Source organism: Sturnira hondurensis, unplaced genomic scaffold (assembly GCF_014824575.4).
Source record: "Sturnira hondurensis isolate 20B ecotype Veracruz unplaced genomic scaffold, ASM1482457v3 Scaffold0022017, whole genome shotgun sequence".
NCBI lineage: Eukaryota > Metazoa > Chordata > Mammalia > Chiroptera > Phyllostomidae > Sturnira > Sturnira hondurensis.
Window position 1 is genome coordinate 11,940,309 of NW_028094648.1, and position 18,528 is coordinate 11,958,836.

Genomic DNA, 18,528 nt, shown 5'->3' on the forward strand with positions numbered 1-18,528 from the left:
TGCATTTGGCTGAAGGGATTAAGGCTCCTCTCTTGCAGGAGCAATAGAAGTCAAAACGGTGCAGGAGGAGGGGCTGGACCAAACAGGCCTATCAGTCCGGCCAGGGGAAAGACAGGATTGGTCAGAGTGCAATCCCTCCAAAGCCCACGAAAGCTTTGGGAAGTTGATTGGTTCTTTTGAAAAGGTACCTGGTCGGTCCTCCATCTGATGCCCAAGCAAACATAATCCCAAGGGAACAAAGAAACACACTCTCTCTCTTTCCCAGCTGGTGATGCTCTTGCCTACTGGTTCCTGCACTGTCACTCTCCCAGGAGCATGTGACCACGTAGGCCTAGCAGCCACCGGTGCCACAGCAGACTGCATGGGCTTCTCACAGACTAAGCTCTCTCTCTCCCTCTGGCTCATGCCCTGCACTCACCCTGCACACTCAGGTGTTCTATCTCCATAGTCACGTGGACTCAGTAGCCGCGTAGCCGGCAACCACGCAGACGCTGCCACTGGAGCAGCCAGGAATACGCTCAGCTACCTGGATGGAACTGAGATCTCTTACAGCCACTGGCAGGCTCCAAAAGACTAAGCTTTAATATGGAGCAAAAATTCTGGCCACTGGCTTTTGTTCTGACCCTGCTGAATAAACGGTTGGACTTTTTTACGTCAGGACAGAGAGAGGCAGGACATTGGAAACCCAAGGGGTAGTTCCTATTTCCACACGGATGAACCGTGCCACACTGAAATCCCCGATGTGTGGATCCTTGGGATGTTTTCTTCGTGAGCCCGCTGAAGAAGTTAATTTCCACCAACAACAGAAAGATATTAGAGATTAGGGTGAAGGAATTTAATGACCTCGATTTTAAATAGTTCAAGCTCTAGAAACAGGCACACCTAAATTTTAATTCTGGCTATGCCATTTATGATCTAAAGGTATTCGAACAGTTTCTCAACATCACCAAGGCTTACTTTTCTCCATGTACAAAATTTGCAGTGGGAGAGATGATAATGGCACTCACTAATTCACAGTGTTACTATAAACTGTAAAAGAGATAACACAAGTAAAAACCTTAGCATTCAAGTTAGCTTCCACTGTCGTTGTCATTACTGTTGCTATTAAAAATGATCCTTAATTATTCAGGAGAAAGGACAAAGAAGCAACCGTATAAGAAAGTCATTGCTTAATTTAAATTCTGAGAGCCTGACTTGAGGCTTAAGTTGCAAAGTCCTCCACCCCTGGGCTTTCTGAAGTGCGCAGGCCAGGAAACAAAACATCGTGACTTTGAATACAGAGGCTCGAAGACGAGACACATGTGTTGTCTACTGCAAACAAAATACAAGACAATGGGGTTCCATTTGAATATCCAGGGGTCCTTCCCTCATCCAGACCTCTGATGAAATTACTAATTATCAGGAAAGGACCGAAAAGGGAGGAAGATGACTTCTGAAGAAAAAGGAAGGGAAGATAAAGATAAAAATTCCTAGACTCCATATTTAAATGCTAAAATATCAAAAGTGACTAAGTACCTTCTCAATAGCCATGATACCCCTTCTCTTCTAAGAAAAAACCTGATTTTTTTCAACCTATCCAGAGCACTATCCCCAGCCTACTTTGTGATTAAAAGTAAACAACAAAATGCAAGGGAGCCCTGGCTGCTGTGCTCAGTGGACTGAGTGTCAGCCTGTGAACCAAAGAGTCGCCATTTGGATTCCCAGTCAGGGCACATGCCAGGGTTGCGAGCGGGTGAGAGACAACCACACATTAATGTTTCTCTCCTTCTCTTTCTCCCTCCTTTCTCCTCTCAAAAAAAATAAAAAATAAAATATTTTTAAAAATGCAAGTGGAAGTTGGGTGGGATTTCTGAGAGAGCTCTTTAAAGCTCCTTTAGCTAGGATGCACTTTCCTTTTTTCTTTGCTTTTTTGCTCCCTTCCTGCATGTGAGCCAGGCATGAAGTCAAGAGTCTCAGCAACCATCCTGAACCAGTAGAGCCCTTGAAAACCGAAGGCACGTGTTAAGAAGGGCAGAGCTAGAAAAGAGGAGTCCTGGATGATTCACAGAACTTTGATATTCTGCCTGGAGCATCTTTCTATACAGTATTTTTATGTGAAAAAAAATAATAAAACCCTTAGTTGGTCATGCTTTGGGATTTGTTTTTTTGTTTAGATTGTTATTGTGTTTGGAAAAAATCATTATTCAGAAATAATGTAATTTATAACTGCTACAGGGAAACAGCCTGAAAATTCCATTGTATCTTGTTATGTTACCTGCAAGTAGACTAAGTGATGATTCATTTTGATAAACAATTTTTATCGTATTTTTTCATGAATTTGGACTTTAGGGAACAATGAACTATGATCTCTGAGCGGCAGGAAACAAAGGCAAGTCCCATGGTTTCCTAAGCTTTCTATCATGACTGACCAAGCCCTGTGTAGAAAGAGGAAATTCAAGCAGAGCCTGGTAGACTCTGAGTCGAGGAAACAAACCTGAGAGTCAAGGAAACTAAGAGACTGGTACTCACAGGACAGAGTCCTAGAGAGTAAAGACCGTCACAGAAAACTCTGGAGATGCACAGAGGGCCCTGTTTGGGTGCTCAGCAGAGACTGATTAACACATGTATTTGAGGAAAGTCAGCAAAAGAACCACCCGAAAGGACAAAAAGGGGGAATATTTGGGAACCGGGAGCAGAACAGCATCTGTTTCTACCAGCCAGAAGGAAAACATAATTCACTGAGCTTTGGGAAAAGTACCCACAGGATCATGCCTCCACACTGGGGAATAATTATCTTTAAGCTAAGCACTATTCTAACCCTGCCTAGACAATTTTAAAAACAATATTCAAAGGTCAAGCTGTTTCAAAGTGACTTCACTGTGTCACAGTAAAAAGTTCAAGAATATTATAGGGATACAAAAACATTCCAACAAGGAATATTTTTACCCAACAAGGCATAGTCACAACATTTGGAATTCAATTGGACAACTATCAGGCAGGTAAAGAAACAGGAAATCATGATTTATGATTAAGAGAAAATCAATCAATCGGAACCAGTCCAGAACTGACACTAATACCAGAATTGACAGACAAAGACATTGAAACCATTATTATATCTACATCCCATGTGTCCAAAAAGCTAGAAAAATATTGAACATGTTAAGTAGAAACATGGAAGATATTTTAATTAAATGTCTAAAGATTAGATGTTACATAAGAAAATATCAGGGACTAGGAGATATAAGGTGAGGCAAAAGTAGGTTTACAGTTGTTTCTATGGAAAATAATACAATAATGAATGCATAATAATGCAAGAATAAACTGTGTTTCGTGTGCTCACAGCTATAAACCTACCTTTGCCCCACCCTGTGTAGCAATAGAAACTACCCAAAATGAAATGAAGTAACCTGTGGAACAACTTCAGACAGCCTTATGTGCAAGTAATTGGAGCCTCTAACAAAAGAAGAGAAAGAAGGGAAAGGATAAAAATGACGTTTCAAAAAATTCTGGCTGAATACTGTCCAATTTGATAAAAACCATAGGCCTATGGATCCAAGAGTCTCAATGAAGCCTGAGCAAAGGAAACATAAAAAAACAACATCAAGAAATATCAATGTCAAGTTTCTCAAATATAGCGACTAAGAAAAAGCAGCCAGAGAAGGAGAAAAGATGTGTTTTTTCCTTCAGATATAAGGATAGAACAAACATAAGGATGACAACAGATATCTTCACTAGAAGTAATGCAGATAGGAAGGAGAGGAAAAAGTTCCCTGAAGTGATGAAAGAACAATAAACCTTTTCGATCTAGAATTCTATATCCAGCAAAAATACCTCTTTAGTAAAGGCCACATAACTTTTCAGACGTAAAAAAAGCTGACCCACACTACCACAGTAAGAAAGTCCTCCAAACCAGAGGGAGCTAATGTCAAATGGACAGAAGGATCCACACTAAAGCATAAAAGCCCCGGAAGTTAAATTGCAGAGGGTCGCGTACTTCCAAACTCACTGGTTGAGCTCATCGTTTCCCTGATACTGAACCAGGCAAAGAGATTAGAAGCATAGAAAACTCTGTTGATGGGAGTATCAACAGCTACCAGGGCACTCGGGATAGAAGACGGATTGATTGCCAATGGCAGGAGGATTGGGAGAGGGGTTATGGGAATGCTCAGTGTCCCGAGTGTGTTGGTAGATTCACGGGTTAACACATTTGTCAAAACTCACTCATAAAATTATGTACTTTAAATTTATATGCAATAAATTATACCTAAGTAAAGCTGAATACAACAAAACAAAATAAACGAAAGCAAGGTATCTGGCAGATATTGTGGTTCGGCTCATTCGGGAACCAATCCAAGCTTTCCGAATGCCTTCCTGTGCTGAAGAAGCTAGGAAATGGAAAAGTACATTTCGCATTTTTTTCTCACAGTTTTCCTATGCGACTCCAGTAACCAAGGGTACTCTCTCTCCAGACTTGACCCAGGAGTAGACTCGTGTTGAGAGGACAGGGAACAAATCATCCACTTTGCTAGTGCCCATGGCAGAAACTCCGAGTTTCCAGAGCTGCCCACTTCCTGACAGGGCAGGGGCTTCCTTGGTGAGCAGGTATGCAGAGATTTGCAAGTGGCCCCTCGACACATGCTCAGCGTCTGGATTTCTAGTCTGCAAACTAGCTGGGTTTAAAAGAGATTCTTTTATTCTTCAATGGAATAAAACAGTACTTTAAACAGTGGGATTAATGACCCAGCAGTCTCACGGCAACATCAGCTAGTTTGAGAGAACTACTTAAATCAACAGCCCTTACAGTCTTCACTCTGCTACCAAAGTCCCCACTTAGGTTCATTCTGTGCATTTTACAGCTCAGTTGCAGCGTGGGTTTTGTGGATTTCCACTGCAGAGTTTTATAGTTGGTCCAGAATCCAAACACTATTTCTAACCTACTTCATACTGCAATTTCTAAGATACTTTATGTCTGAACTATTGGAACACAATCTTTCTGTGTAAAGAAGAATTTCTGGTGCCAAAACAACAGGGCAACTATCCTAAGTAAATTCCAAGCCGAATTTGCTCCCCAAACCACAGCTCCCCAGCCCCAGGCCATGGAACCTCCCAGGGCAGTGTAAATGTGTTTTCTAAAGCAATTTCTTTCCCTTGAGGAATGCATTGCTTTCATGTTGAGTTCTTAGTTTGGCTGAGAAAAACGAGGTCAGCGTCTTGGTCAATTCCTCTGTTCTTGCCCACTGAACTGTTATCTTCTCTTCGATGCAGGTAACTGAACGCCTCTGGCACCACATATCTGGGTTGGGTGGCAGCAGCACTGGCGGGAAAACGTGGGAGCTGCGAAAGGCTCTCCCGCCCCCGCACCCCATTCCGCTGCCTCCTGCCGTCTGCCTCTAAATGCCTCTGTGTCTGTCTCTGTCGAACGCATTCTCTGCCCCTCTCTTTCTCTCCCTCCCTTCTTAATGGAAGTTGTATTCTGCAAATGCCTCACACATCTGAATTTTTCTCACTCATCCAAATTTAAACTAAGTCAGATGGGTTCACGTAACTGTTTACAACTTCACAGATATAAGGAAATGGCCAGCATCAGCCTCTTTTCCTCCGTAAAAATTACGTTTCTCCACATGCCAAAACCCAGCAGAGGGCATCCTTCCATCTCAGATGCACGAATACTTCAGCAAAAGGGCTCCGCGTCGCCAGCAATGGCTTCCATTTACAACTGTGCCTGGAATATAAGTAAAAAAGCTCTTGGGGTAGAAGGAGAATTTGTGATATTATTCAGGAGTGTTTACCTCCATTTTGAACTATAGATTTACAAGTAATTCTCCTTTTATAAGGAGAAGAAGAGGTAAAAGAAAACTCTCTATTTCTGGCCCCTCTTGCCGAGTTTGAAACATTAGCTTCAAATTTCAGCAGCAACCAGGTAGCACATATGTGACCCCCTCCTCCTCCGTGCTCCTATGTGTGAAAATAAAGAGATCACAGAGCAAAAACAGTGGAGAGAAATCAGCACCCTACCTCCTCTGTTGCACTCTCTTTCTAATCTTCAAAGTAAAAGACGAAAGCAGAAAAGGCACCCCAGCCTGTCGGATTGTCTCAGAAGCAAGAAGAACGTCAGCGTGGTCCAGAGCAGTATAACAGGTGTGGCCAGCCTTGTACTTCTACAAGCAATCAGTCACCCACTAAGTTTCACTGTGCAGTTTCACAGAAATTTAAACTCCACGACGAGAAACATCTTACATTGTCAAAAGAAATGTTTCTGGGTTAAAATGTAAATGCTCACAACCCCCTCCCAGTGCTTTTCTCCCTGATGGGGATGAGTGTATAGATCATTTCCCTGTGGAAGATGTCTTTAGGAGAGAAGAAAACTTCATAAGCAGACAAAAAAGCATCATTCACATGTCCATTCAACAATGTTTTTGAGCACTCTGTGCCAAGCCCTGCTGTAGAGGTGCTAAGAAAGCATCTGTAGCAGTCAAAGATTCCTGTTCTTGCAGTAACACAGCAAACAGCAAGGGTCTGGGGCGTTGGACCAACCTAACTCTGAGTCTGGCCCCACCACTTACCAGCTGAGTGTGTGACTTGGTAGAAAGGAGTTATTGTTCTTTTTTGCAAAACAAGAATAATAATTATCAGTATTTAGTGAAAACTTAACTTTGTTCCAGGCATAGGAACTAAGCATATACAGCATCAAATCTTCACAATTAGTCTATAAGAAAAGTTATATTATCATTCTCATTCTACCAACGAGGAAATCAAGGCACAGGGTGATTTGCAAATTGCCCAGAATAACATGCCCATGGAAATGTCAGAGCAGGAATTCGAAACGAGGCTGTCTGCTTCCAAAGTGGTTTTCCCTCTTCACCAGAGTGCTACAGACTCGGTTTCTGAAGCTGTCCTGAGGCTTGGGCGAGATGGCACATGTAAAGCTAACAGCATAGGTTCATGTTATCATTATGATTCATCATGATGATCACTACCGTTGCTACAGCATTCTGAGACCTAAGGGTCTGTGCTGAAATATAATCAATGAGGCTCAATACTTCAAATCAAAATTCCTCTGCTTCAGAATGAAGTCTGTACCCAGCTCTACTCGCGAGTCAGATTGCATAATGTCATAGCTAATGAATCAGAGCTTCTCTGGGTTTATCTTTCCATTAGGATGACAGGCTGCCTTTAATAACTATGGCTCCAGACAGTATATCAGAACAGTTTCCCTATAAGAACACGACAGAAATGTGAGGTTCCCCACAACAAAACGTGAATATTTTCTGCTCTGGATTTTTCTAACCTCTCCTGAAAGCAGAAGGTTAAGACCAGATACAAAACAAAAACTAGATCCAAGCACATCTGCGGTTTGACAGTCCCTCTTTGTTCTTTGATAAGAGATCCTGTAGTCAGCCCCTCCCCCCTCAACTGCTGGTGTCTCTTGGCTCCCTGCTCCCAGTCTTTGCAAAGTGCACTCATTGCAGCCCTCTCCAAGGCTTCTCATGGATTGAGCGTGTCCATAGATCAATGGGAGCTATTATGCTAAGAGTATTATTCAAAGAGAAATGAAGCAGGCGTGTTTTCTTGCCACTCTGGGAGTTCTCTCTGCTTACTGTAAGCCTGAATTTGTGTCTCATGCTGCATTACCAAAATCAAGGATAATCTTAAACAAGCAGATAAGATTCCAGCTCCAGGTTCCATTCCTTATTGATTTTGTTTCAGGACTGTCCTCTTAGGTTCATTCGGTAGGAAACTAGGAGCTGGATAATAGGGTAGGGAAGTGAGTGCTGAGAGAACTCACAAAATGTGTCTTACGAATATCCCATTATTCTTGCCTGTACCAAAAAAAATAGTTTTTATAGCACGTTACCCTTTGTAACACAAAACTCAAGTCCACTGAACATTTTTTAAATGTATCCTATTCAAAAAGGCAGTTTCATGCTGATTTTATCACACCACAATTCTGCAGGAAAAACTCTGTCGCAACACATTGTTTAGGATGGAAATAAATGCTTCAATTTCACTCCCTTCGTTTGAACTCCAAAATTGGCAAGTGGCCTGGTTGTTGCACTGCAAGTTACCTTGTCATTGGCTTACAGATCTCTACCAACTGCAGCTGGGTTTAATAGAAATAGGATTCTCCTTACCCCGAGATAATGGCCATCGATGAACACGACCGGGAGGGAAGGCGCTTCGGACACCCGGCGACAGCGTTCGTCCAGCTCTTTTCCATAGTCCCCGTTCAGAGCTATGTTTTTCTCTTCGAATTTTACTCGGTGGTTTTGGAAGATCTTTCTAACCAGTTCACATCTTTCAAAGGTTGTCCGCACCACGCGCAGGCAAGTGGTATAAATCACCACCCGGTCAAATTCTAGTTCAGTGGATGGTTGCTGAAGGGAAAATATTGTAGTGTGAATATGTTCGCACTTACTTTCTTACTGTGACTTATTTTAAGACAATAAACAAGTTTTGGCAAGTGCCTTATACGCTAAGGGCATGCAACAACCATTTAATGAGTACTCTATTTGTCACTTCTCAGATGGGACTATTTAAGTCAGAACATGTCATTGAGATAGGGGCAGCAATCAGCATAATTTAAATGACAAAATTTAGCTGACAGTATTTTTTCTGTTGCACTTGGAGTAATGGCATATCTTCAAACTGCTCATGTGTCACTCGGCAGGCCATGTGTTCTTGTGTCTTGGACACATTGTTCATTCACTATATTTGCCTCTTTTCTTTAAAAAATTTTTCTCCCCAAAGCAGCATTTATTTACCCAATGGATTCCAAAATATGACATTTAGAAGTCTGGTAATTTCAGTAATTACCCATCTTGGTTGACATGGGCTGAGAGGCATGGCGCTGTGGGGATACACAAGGGCAGTAGCCAAAGGGTTACAAAAAATGAACCTATGAGTCTTAAACATTCACAACAGCAACAAAAAAGTACAGGTATCCAAACTTTAGATGCATTGCATTGAAAACGAGGTTTGTGCGCATCCTAATTTAAGGAGGCAAAACAAGGCACTACTGAAAGCTAACATTAGCAGCTTACAGTTTTGCATTAGGGGCATATATGTGCCTCTTAAACCCAAAGTAAAATGTGGAACAAAATAGTCAAGATGACACTTAACCATTAAATAATTCTCTCAGTTGTCAATTTACCAAATTTCAGAGTCTTTTGAGCCACGATTTCCTGGGGATAACAAGACCTGTGTCATAGGATTGTTCTGAGGTTTAAGCAGCATGACACGTGGGCACGAGCTCTGTGGAGTCGCAGGGCTCCGCTGTGCAGCGAGGGGCTCTGCTGCAGAGAATGCCAGCTTGAGTGGTCCCAGGAACGCACAGGGACCAGCAGCAAAATGAGTGGTGGGTCAAAGCCAGGCTTGAAAAGGAAACAAAGAAACAGGCGCACTACAACAGAAGCAGGCAAATCTCAAACAAAGCTACAGGCACCCTAGGGGAGAATCTTTTTTCTGCATTTCCTGCTACATCAGAAAGCAATGATTGCGTTCCTGGGAGAGCCACCCAGCACTGCTCACACCACACCAGGTCTGTCCTGGTATCAGGAAAGACCCCTCTCCCCGCTGATCACAGCTCTACTTGCAGGAGACTGAACACAATGCAGCCGTACCATTATACAAGGGACATCTGGACTCCACAGGGCTGCAGTCATTGAAACACAACCGCACAATTAACCACTCCAACCAGCTACAACTACAACCAGAAGGGAGGGTTATTAAGCTCCCCACTTTGTGTTCACAAAAATCAGAGAACTCTGACAGATGCACACATGCAGGTAGTCCTAAAAGGCCCCAAATCAAGAAAATGGCAACGTCCTTCTTCACCTCACCCATAAAGGGGACAGTTTTCTTTTGTGAAGTAAAGTTTGGTCAAGTTGTTAGAATCATTACCTCCCTCAGTAGCGTTTAAATGCTAAATGGAAACCAACTTAGCAGGGCCAAGCAGGACTCATAAATTCTCGGCAGGTCAGGACTGAAAGAGATATTAGTGAGAGGCAGGCAGAGTGTCATACAAAAGAGAAAACCTTTCTTAGCTCCAGGCGAGCTTCAGGCTTGAAGGCCCGTTGCTCAATGTTGTCAGACTTGGTTATTTTAAACGGAAGCTTGAAATACGGATCACTGCAGGAAATGTGCCGCTGTCGAAATGTTGGCACCTCATTAAAAATTGAGACCATGTAGACCTATAGATGGAAGGCTAAATTTGCCCTAAAGCTGCTAATATATTAACCCTGGAGTAGAAGCAGCATCTGATATGCTTGGGCTCTGCCACTGGCCATCTGCGTGCCTTTTGGATGCTAATAAACTAACAAGCCTTAGTCTTTTCATCTGTACAATGTGATAACAGTAACAGCTGCTTAGTAGGTTTGCCCAGAAGATAAAGTAAGCAAGAATATGAAAACAATAAGTATGGGGTTTCCAACTGTGCTCTGCCAAGTACAGAAATATTACACTCCGCATCATGAAATGTCTCAGATTAAACACACTGACACAAATAAGTCAGTGGGAAAAAGCAGGGTAATAAATGTGAAGGAAAGGAGATCGATTATTACTACGCTTTAGATTAAGAAACATTGATCTTCAGAGGAAGCAACCAAGAGCCTGTTGCTCCTCTTCATGTTCATGACTATGGGCAAGTCTGGAACCAGGGAACTCACTGCAAATGTTGCAGCTTTCAGAGATCCCCAAAGGTTTTTTTTTTTTCTGTTAATATTGGACCAACTATGCACTGTTCTGGCTGCAAAGACTACACTTAACTGCATTTAGTTCTGCCAAAATGTTCTACTTTTTTCAATAGCTGCATGTATTTTTTTAAATATTTGACAAGAAATGCATTTGCCCCTTGTGTAGAAGTAGGAAAGTTGAAGATCAAACCTCTCTGTTGCCACATTAACCAACTCACACAGGATTCTCTCGACTCACAGAGCAATGCTAGGTACCGCTTTTCTGTGTGTCTCAAGAGTCAGGCACTTAAAAAATAGTCACAGGCCCTGGCTGGTGTAGCTCAATGGATTGAGCGCGGGCCTGCGAACCACACAATCGCGGTTCAATTCCCAGTCAGGGCACATGCCTGGGTTGCAGGCCAGTTCCCAGCAGGGGACTCACAAGAGGCAAACATACATTGATGTTTCTCTCCTTCTCTCCTTCCTTTCCTCTCTAAAGATAAATAAATAAAATCTTTAAATAAATAAATTAATTAAAATTAAAAAAATAAAAAATAGTCACAATTCCTGATATCAAACTGTATTACGAGGCTTCAAACTGTATTACAAGGCTACTGTAATCAAAACAGCATGGTACTGGCATAAAAACAGGCACATAGACCAATGGAATAGAACAGAGAGCCCAGAAATAAACCCAACTCTCTACAGTCAATTAATATTCGACAAAGGGGGCAATAACATAAAATGGAGTAAAGATAGCCTCTTCAACAAATGGTGTTGGGAGAACTGGACAGCTACATGCAAAAAAATGAAACTCGAGCACCAACTTACACCATACACCAAAATTAATTCAAGGTGGATAAAAGACTTAAAATATAAGCCGTGAAACCATTAAAGCCCTAGAGGAGAACATTGGCAGGAAAATCTCAGATATTCCATGCAGCAATATTTTTACTGATATGTCCCCTAGAGCAAGGGACATAAAGGAAAGAATAAACAAATGGGATCTCATCAAAATTAAAAGCTTCTGCATGGCTAAGGAAAACAATATGAAGATAAAAAGAGAAGCAACAGCTTGGGAAAACATATTTGCCAATGATACCTCAGACAAAGGTTTAATCTCCAAAATATACAAAGAACTCACTCGATTCCACTCAAAGAAGATGAGCAACCCAATTAAAAAATGGGCAGAGGACTTGAACAGACATTTCTCCAAGGAGGACATACAGAGGATCCAGAGACACTTGAAAAGATGCTCGATATCGCTAGCTATCAGAGAGATGCAAATTATAACCACAATGAGATACCACTTTACACCAGTCAGAATGTCTATCATAAAGAAAGAAACAAACAACAAGTGTTGAAGAGGTTGTGGGGGAAAAGGGGACCCTAATTCACTGTTGGTGGGATTGCAGACTGGTACAACCATTATGGAAAACAGTATGGAATTTTCTAATAAAACTAAAAATGAACATGCCTTTTGACCCAGCAATTCCACTATTAGGAGTATATCCTAAGAACCCTGAAACACCAATCCAAAAGAACCTATGCACCTCAATGTTCATAGCAGCACAATTCACGATAGCCAAGAGTTGGAAGCAACCTAGATGCCCATCAGTCAATGACTGGATCAAAAAATTTGGTACATTTACACAATGGAATTCTATGCTGCAGAAAGGAAAAAGGAGCTCCTACCCTTTGCAACATCATGGATGGAACTGGAAAGCATTATGCTGAGTGAAATAAACCAGGCGGTGAAAGACAAATACCATATGGTATCACCGTTAACAGGAATCTAAACAACAAAACAAACAAGCAAGTAAAATATGACCAATGACACTCAAATACAGAACAGGCTGACAGGGTCCAGAGGGGAGAGGGGAGAGAATTATAGGAGAAAAGGGGATGGACTCACATGAACAAGTATAAAGGACATGTGGACAATAACTAAGGTGGGGGTGGAAATGGGAGGGAGGTGGGGAGCACTGGGGGGGCAGGGCTGGGAATATAAAACAGAAAACTGTACTTGAACAAGAATTAAATAAAAATAAAATTTTTAAAAAATCATAATAATTTAAAAAGTAAAAAAAATAGTAATAAGATAAACTCCTGTCAGATGGTCTCATTGGAAGCCGTCTACTGCAAAGGATAACAAAAATATCCCTTAATCTACTCCTGAGGCTGAGCTTTGCCTGGAATCAATGGGTCTCCAAGAACGTTAGATTATTAGAATAACTGGGAGCTTTTACAAAGCCCCAAGCACACACCAATTAAGTCAGAATCACCAGGGGTGGGGCTTCAGAGCAAATTTGTTTAAAGCTCTTATACTGATTCTAATGGGAAACCACATTCTAGAGCAGGGGTATCAAATTCATTTTCACCAAGGGCCACATCAGCCTCACGGTTGCCTTCAAAGGGCCAAAATAATTCTAGGACTGTGTAAATGTAACTACTCCTTAACTGTTGAGGAGTTGAAATTACATTCGGCCCTTTGAAGGCAACCGAGAGGCTGATGTGGCCCCCAGTGAAAATGAGTTTGATGCCCCTGTTAGAGCTAGTCACATCCTAGTTGTAAATCCAGAATCTAGGCCTCATCCCAGAGCTACTGGCTCAGATCTGTATTTTAACAAGTGCTCTGGGAAATCTGGAGCACATTACATTCTGCGGAACCCTATTGCAATCACATTGGCAACTTGACTTGGCAGAGAATCTGAGGTCAAGTCCCTTTAAACTGCTAGTCATTCGTTGAATTATTAGAATAATTTATGCAGCAAACATGGTGGTAGGCACTAGATTTATAGTAATGACCAAACAATATCATGCCCCAACCACATTGAGCTCATTGTTTGAAGTAGTTTTTAAAAAGTTACATAAATAAATGCAGAATTACAGACTGTTAAGCATTGTCTAGAAAATGCACAAAATGTTAGGAGAAGCTATTGCAGGAGTGCCTTCTCTCATCTTTCTGATATTTGAGTTCGGACTGGAAGTATAAGGAGTTACTGAGAAACTAACTAGATAGCGAGCGTGAGGGAAAGTATTATATGTAAGTGCAAAGCTCTTGAGATGGGAGGAAGATGGCATGGTGAGACTTCAAAGGTCTTTTGCCGAGATGCAAAGCGATAGGATTATAATGGCATCAAGCGATTCTGAACGGGATCAATGTCGTGTTGCACTTTACAGCCACTTTAAAGATCTAGGGCCTGTAACCCTAGATCGTTAGATCAGGAGCAGTGAGAGGTCCCTGAGGGTGTCTGAGGAGGATGGGAGGAATTTACATTTTTAAAAGGTGAGTGAGCAGAGCCAGTGTGGAGAGCTGTGCGGACATGCATGGCACAAACCTGGGGAGTGCTGTTAGTAGCAAAGTCTAAATGAATTGAGTCTTCAGAGTTGTGTGGTCCTCGACTTGAGCAACCTTAGTCGCTGTCCCGATTTAAAAAGGAAATATCCATTAGACTATACCTCCATTAGACTATATCCACTAGACTATATCCATTAGACGAAAACTGAGATGGAATGCAGGGTATATTCAGGGTAGGAAATATGGACACCTGTCAGAATAGGTTGTTAAGTAAAATGTTATAAAAAATCTTATTGCACAATTTTTGGTGTAACTTGGAAGTAGATCTTCTTCAAAGTAGAGAGAGGTATGTTGAATGATTTCACAAGGTGTTTTCCAGCCTCATAATAAAAATTTCAAATGATATTGTCTTTGACCTTAAAAACATCTTCTTCTACATTTGTTTCCTTTTCTTTCCTTCAACAGATTTGGCAAAGCATCTGCTTGAAATCTAAAAATAGCCTCTCAGCGGTTGGCTGGCCCTCTGTCCCTTCGGAGGGTTACCATGGGAATAGCGTAGTGAAGGATGCAGGCGTCTGAGACAGGCCTGGGAAGTCTTTGGGACTGGCAGCCTGCTCGTTCTGAGGGCTGACCTAGATGTTAGTTAAGTCAAGCCATTTCCTCCTTCCCATTGATTAAAAAGATGAATCTTCGTGCCCACTGAATACTGGAAATATCAGGGGGAACACTTTATAAACTTTGTAATTGTCTAACCTTTATGCCATACAACTGAAACAAATACAAAATAATGTTCATGCGAACTGTAATTTTCAAATTTTTGATTAAAAAATTGTACAAGGATGAATCTTCGGGGTGCCCTGAGGCCTCACAACAACCTGCAGCAAATGCAGACCCATATGCAAGAGACGGAAATTGCTGGGAATGAGGCTGAGAGGTTCCTAAATAGCCAACCTGTGTCCATAGCCTGCCCTTGTCACTGTGCAAAGTAAGTACTTTAGTCATTAGTCATCTTGGGACAATTTCGGAGCCCCCACGCCCATGGAACTCAGGACAGGAATTAGACCCCACCCCACCTCATCAGAGGATCAGCCCGGAGCAGACCCAGCTCCCCAGGCCAGAGCGAGTACAGTGGGTTATTTCCACTGGCCCCTTCGCCTGTGCAGCCTGACCAAGGTTGAAAAGACCTCCGGGAAGAGGGCTCCCGGTCTTATCCCAGTGTGCCCCTCAGTCACTAAGACACTGGGGGCCTCCAGGCAACTTTAGGAATTCAGGTCTTAAACATAAAACTTTTAAAGTAATTTTTAATTTAATTTTTATTATAATTTTTCCATTACCATTTAATCCCCCTTATACCACCCTCCCCCCAGCAATCACCACACTGTTGTCCACATCCATGGGTCCTTTTTTCTTTTTTGCTCTATACAAAGGGAGGAATCCAAAAGAACAGAACTTATTTATAAAAAATTGTGTATTTATTCTTACACATTTAAACTTCAGTCACCTTAAAAGTACTCTCCACTTGAGGCAATACACCCGTCAAGAACTTTTCTCCACTGCTTGACAGTTTTAAAAGGCTTTTGATGCCTTTTAGTGCTTCTGCTGTTTTTTGTTTCACCTTTTCCACATTTTCAAAACATTTCCATTCAAGGACTATTTTCATCCAGAGAAGCAAAAAAATGTTTCTCAAGATGAGATCAAGTGAACAGGAAGGGTGGGGCTTGGGGGTCATGCCATTTTTGGTCAGAAACTGCTGAACACTCAGTGTGGGGTGAGCAGGTGCACTTGTAAATTGCCCATCATGAAATGGGAAAATGTCTTCAAAGAGAATTCAAAAAAATTTTACTGAAGCCAAACACAGCCTCTCACAACAATGCCAGCTGGTACACTGATGCAGATGGGTTCCTAGAACACTCACCTGATGAGGAAATCTGTACAACGAGGGGCCCATCTCCCAGCATATAATTACTGTTTTGGGGCGGTCCATCCACATGTATTATGGAATGCTTCTTAATTTTGAACTAAAATAAAAACCTCCTGCCCATCTTGCTCTCAAATCACCTCTTTATCTGAATTCTTGCTCTTGACTAAAGTGATTCAAAACCCACTTTATCCACAGCAGGTTCCTCTCTTGGCCTTTTCCCTGGATCTGCTTCCATCCTATCGCGATTCCCTATTCATCTCTAACGGTAAATAACAGTCTACGCCACATCCCCTCCCCACACTTCAACCACACACACAACAAAACCAAACACCCTGGGAACTTCCCCGTGTCACTCTGTAAGGCACAGGTTATTAAAATAACTATTATTTATTGTATGATTCCTGCATATCTATATGCAGTTCTGGGGACTACAAAGGGAACGTTACATGTTCAATCTCCATTGATCATAAGAGATAAAGCTTATTATGAAAATTCCATACATGAGGAAACTAAAGCTTGAAAATAAACTTAAGGTGCTCAGATAGCTCAGAGGACGAGGAAGCAGAACCAGCATTTTGACCTGGGTCCGCCTCCTAAGTCCTTGCTCTTGCTGTAAGAGGAAGATATACACATACCCCTCCTCAATACAGCCCCCCCCCCCGATGGGGCATACCATTCCAGAAATGAGTAGTGAATGTGCCATGAAGGATCTGTCACAGGGACAGTCCCTGAAATTCCCTTGGCTCAACCCCCCACTCCATGCTAATGTTTCTGCCTGGATGTCACCCTCTGACAGAGCTTCCCTCAACATCCTATGGAAATAAGCCCTCCGTCCTCTGACCCATTTCTGTCTTTCAAAGTACCTAGTACTGCTGGACTTTGCTTTGTATGCATTTATTCATTCACTGTCAAGCTCCACGAATAAAATATAACCCCAGTGAAGCAGAGACTTAGTCTTATTCGCCAGAACTAAGAACCCAGGAAATTTCCTGGCACATAGTACCTGCTCAGTAAATATCTTCTGGCTTCTTTTCCAAACCATTGTTTGAATCTGCCTCTTAGTAATTGGATAACTTGGACCGTTTACTTAATCTCTTTATATCTGAGTTTTCTTATCTGAAAAATAGGCACACTAATGCTTATTTCACAGGGATTTATGGGGATTTAATGATTTCATGAATAGGTAAATGTTGGCATGAAGCCTGATGCATAATTAACACTGAGTAAAATGGTATCTTTTTATTATTAGTATCATTATTATAAAGTGTTACTGACAGACACCATCACTATCGTCACCAATATCAGCATAACCAACAAGTCCAAATTCATGTGTCATAAACCTCATGAGCTCGAATGGCAAAGGTAGATTTTATAATTCCACAATGATCAAAAAATAAATCTCTTTAATGAATTAAATCACCACTTACATTTATTTTCATGTGCCATCAGTTTTGACTGAAAGCAACATAGGAAAGTGTACATACCAGACACGACAAAGTCCCTCCTGTCCTAGATTCGGAACACTTCATTTGTTGCCAGCACCAAGACAGGCACCAGCAATTCATGCAAATAAGTAGAAGTGTTTTATTTGCATAATTTTTCAAAATCATATAAATAAATGAATTTCAATTATTTCCTCAGGAATTTTCTATGTGTCCAAATCTATTACTGAATTGGCCTAGACACTAATTGAAAAGTCAGCAAACTTAATGAATCTCCATACGGCCCCCCCAAAAAATGCGGATTTAACAATACAGCAGAGTTATGTAAATGAAGGTGCTCCATCCCCCGCAGCGGAGATCTTGGAAAAGGGTCACAGCTCTGCCAGTTCTGCAGTGATCAAGCACAGGAAGGTTTCACTTGGAGACCTAGACTCTGCCTTCTCTTGAAAAAGCAGAAAGTCTGAAGACACTGGAGTATTGTTGCATTTCTGCGCAAAAACAACAGGGGCAGGTGGGCGGCAGCGACCCCAGTGAGTGGCACATGTCTCTGAGGCCACATCCCCTCGTGTCAAGGCAGCGCTTTGCATTGACATTGCCTGTATTCCTCCTTGAGAACTGAATGTGTGACATCACAGCTAGTCCAATGCATGGGCTTACACCCTTCATATGGGGAGAAACTGAGACTCAACAGTTTAATTATTTGAATCAAACTTCCCATTGCTTGGGAATAAGCAATGTGTTGCAGTGGAAGAAAACCAATTCTGAGCCAGTGCTCTGGGATTTAGCTGCCCAAACTGGGAAGATCAGTTTACACATCCAGGGCTTTCTTTCCTGCCATCTGGGAGTTGTAGAATCACATGGGAAATGCACCTGAAGACAGATTGTAAATTATAAAACTTTACAATCGTGCCAGCTCTCATCATCGCTCAAAGTCACACAGCTGGGAGAAGAGAAACTATGATCTAATGGAAACCAACTTCCTACCAAACAAAAGTATCTCTCTTCCAACAGGAATGCTTTGGTTGCTATAGAAATTGTTACAAACGTTATTTATTGGCATTTGAGATTCTGCTCATCTTGGCAGATAAAAGGGATATCAAAACAAACACCCAAATCACCATAATTAGAAGCGCCCAATGCCAAAGGGATGCGCTCACTGCAGGAGCAAGCGCCAGGCAGCAAACGAAGCAGGGATGGTCTGCAAATGGAGACACT

At 41.9% G+C, this 18,528-nt stretch overlaps 1 protein-coding gene across 1 annotated transcript in view; it reads right to left on the reverse strand.

The window, feature by feature from the left end:
• The window catches only part of LOC118978601 (glutaredoxin domain-containing cysteine-rich protein 1-like), a 49,762-nt gene extending 39,599 nt beyond the window's left edge, over nt 1-10,163 (reverse strand). Inside the window, exons 1-2 of the mRNA XM_037034119.1 lie at nt 10,014-10,163; nt 8,112-8,354 (exon numbers count right to left, since the gene is read on the reverse strand). Of these exons, the coding sequence (XP_036890014.1) occupies nt 8,112-8,354; nt 10,014-10,163 (393 nt within the window). The remainder of the gene's footprint in view (nt 1-8,111; nt 8,355-10,013) is intronic.
• Nucleotides 10,164-18,528: the final 8,365 nt, after the last annotated feature.